This window comes from Apteryx mantelli, unplaced genomic scaffold (assembly GCF_036417845.1).
Source record: "Apteryx mantelli isolate bAptMan1 unplaced genomic scaffold, bAptMan1.hap1 HAP1_SCAFFOLD_50, whole genome shotgun sequence".
Lineage (NCBI taxonomy): Eukaryota > Metazoa > Chordata > Aves > Apterygiformes > Apterygidae > Apteryx > Apteryx mantelli.
Genome location: NW_027118785.1, coordinates 1,723,506 through 1,726,250, shown reverse-complemented (window position 1 = coordinate 1,726,250; position 2,745 = coordinate 1,723,506). Strand labels below are relative to the sequence as shown.

Here is a 2,745-nt window from a genome sequence, read left to right as displayed (position 1 = left end):
TAACAATATTAAAATTAATTAAGAAAAAAACTTTATATCTTGCGGGGCTGCTCTATAAGATACAACTTCTATAATATTAAAATAGCTACAATCCAGCTAAACAGTGACATTTAGGCTCCTAATACTCTTTAGAAATCTAATGATCATATATTTTAATGAGAATTTTGGGGTGTAACGCAACTTACTGAACCATGTAGCAAAAGGAGAGGAAGCAGCCTTTACATAATGTCACACGTTGCATCCGAAGATAGGGATCAGAATGAAATATTAAATGGCTGTAGCTATACCAGCAAATTAAGCAACACCCAGAATTGTTTCCAGTCACTGAATTCTGCATACTGTTAAATTCTTAGAACAACCCTGCATTATGCTTGTCATACATGTCATCATGTATGTCATGTATGTTAACCCCCATTAAGATGTCTCTGAAACCTTAGACCTCTTAGACTTTTTAATATCTTATTCAGACATGTTGACAGCACAACAAATTAAAGTTAGAGGAAATGAATGGCACTCTCAGTTCCCATCTTCCAGTGAACTTCACATTTGTATACTTCATTTCTTTAGTTTCCTTTAAAATCTCCAGCTAAGGCAAAGAGATAGAAGGGTATTTATGTACCCTCTTCCTAATAAGAGCACTCTATTATTAAAATACATGGGAGTTTAGGAGAAGAATTCACATAAGTTAACTTTAGACATTTATGATTTAGACATCTATATATAAATTAGTCATGCTAGACTTCTTTTACAGTCAGTGGAGAGCAATAGGCAATTTTAGGGGAATGTACATTTAATTATTTCAGAAGTCTAGTTCAGGGTGTTGAACTGCATCTTAATTGTGCTTTTTCTGTCTAATGACTGTAACAGGAGTCTAGCACAAGTAGCTCAGATGGCCATTTCTACACTAAAAATGTACACACTTATGAATCCAACCCCCTACGATTAAATGGAAATTATGTTTGCAAACGCCTCTGTGAGTCATATTCTATGTTACTTAGGATCATGTTTCCCTTCTAATAATCCTCATCAATGCCTTTTTGACCTCTGTATTCCTCAGGCTGTAAATGATTGGATTTAACATTGGAGTAAGAATACTGTATAAGATGGAGATGATTTTGTCATTCTGAGGGGAATGAAAAGATCTTGGTTTCATGTACATGAACATGGCACTTCCATAGAAAAGAACTACAACAATGAAATGTGAGAGGCAGGTGGAGAAGGCCCTTTCTCTTCCCTTGGCCGTATTTATCTTCAAAATGGCTACTAGAATATTAATGTAGGAGAAAACAATGAAAGTGAAAGGCATCAGCAGGGTGAAAAGACATCCCACTTGAGTGACCAGTTTGATCAGATATGTATCAGCACATGCCAGCTGCAACAGAGCAGGCATCTCACAGAAGAAGTGATCAATCACATTGGGACCACAATAAGGCAGTCTCCATGTCAGGACAGTGTGGGTGACTGGCAGTACCAGGCCACTTGCCCATGACAGTGAAGTTAATATGACACATTTCCTGTGGCTCATGGTTGTTGTGTAGTGGAGTGGGAGACATATGGCTACATGTCGGTCATAGGCCATGACTGCCAGGAGGATGCATTCAGTAATTGCCAGTGCAAGAAACACATACATTTGGACTGCACAACCGGTAAATGAGATAGTTCTTCTCTGAGCTATGGAGATAGCCAGAAACTGAAGAAAAGTGCTGGAAGGGTAACATATGTCTATGAGAGATAAATGTCTGAGGAAGTAATACATTGGAATGTGCAGATGAGGATCCAGGTGGGTAAGAGAGAATATAAGTAAGTTTCCTAGCAGTGTTATAGTGTAGATAAGCGCAAAGAAGACAACCATGAACCTCTGCAACTTTGGATCACCGGGAAGACCTAAGAGGATGAATTCTGTCACTGGAGCTTGACTGTTGTTTCCTTCTGTAACCATTCTCTCTTCAATCATCAAAATAAATAACCTGTAGTAGAAAGAAAGGTAAGATATTAGGCAATCAGGGTTGTCCTGTGCATAGAATTTTCTTCTTTTTACATAACTGGACACAAGATACATTACCTGTAGGATCCATTTTACTTAAATATAGAAGTCTGCAGTGTAGAAAGCCACGCTAACTAACTAAACTGGTTGTCCAGTTTCCATCCACATGCAACAGGAAAAATAGACTCCCATAATGAGTGATGCATCTCATCAATCTCTTTCACTACTGCATACAGGCATGAGAAGTATGAGTCATTTCAGCTAACATTAGATTCTTATATTGGCGATGCCTACAACTGAGCATGTCACTTTGGTGTGCCTGACCCTACACGTTATGCAAAATGCAGTCACACAGGCACTTCCAAAGTGCAATCCGTCTGACATCTTCTGTATGAAAACGTTAGAATGTACATTGACAATTTGGACTATACAAGCAGAAGAGAAGCCAGCTTTTAATTCTTCTTTTGGAACATTTTTGCTGTAACAAATAAAAACAATGTAGTCAGATGATAATTGCTAAAAAAGTGGAGTTAGTCAAAATTATTTTTCCAAGAAAAAGTGAAAAATAGTATTCTGTAAACCCCAAGCATGTCAGCCAAAAAGCTGCTGAAAATAAAATTTCTGTTCTTTGCCCTGTCTCTTTTTTGGTCAACAAACAAATGAAAAAAAAAAGCTTTGCAAAGCAAGTTATGCAACATTTCTATAGTTAAAACACCAGTTTTCCATTCAGAATTATAGAAAAGAAAGTTTGAAGATTCTGC

At 37.3% G+C, this 2,745-nt stretch overlaps 1 protein-coding gene across 1 annotated transcript; it reads right to left on the bottom strand.

Annotated features, from left to right (window-relative positions):
• Positions 1-1,000: 1,000 nt before the first annotated feature.
• LOC136996597 (olfactory receptor 2A12-like) lies at positions 1,001-1,939 on the bottom strand. Its single transcript, XM_067317492.1, has one exon. It carries the CDS (start codon positions 1,937-1,939, stop codon positions 1,001-1,003), a length of 939 nt encoding a protein of 312 aa, XP_067173593.1.
• Between the last annotated feature and the right edge of the window lie 806 nt (positions 1,940-2,745).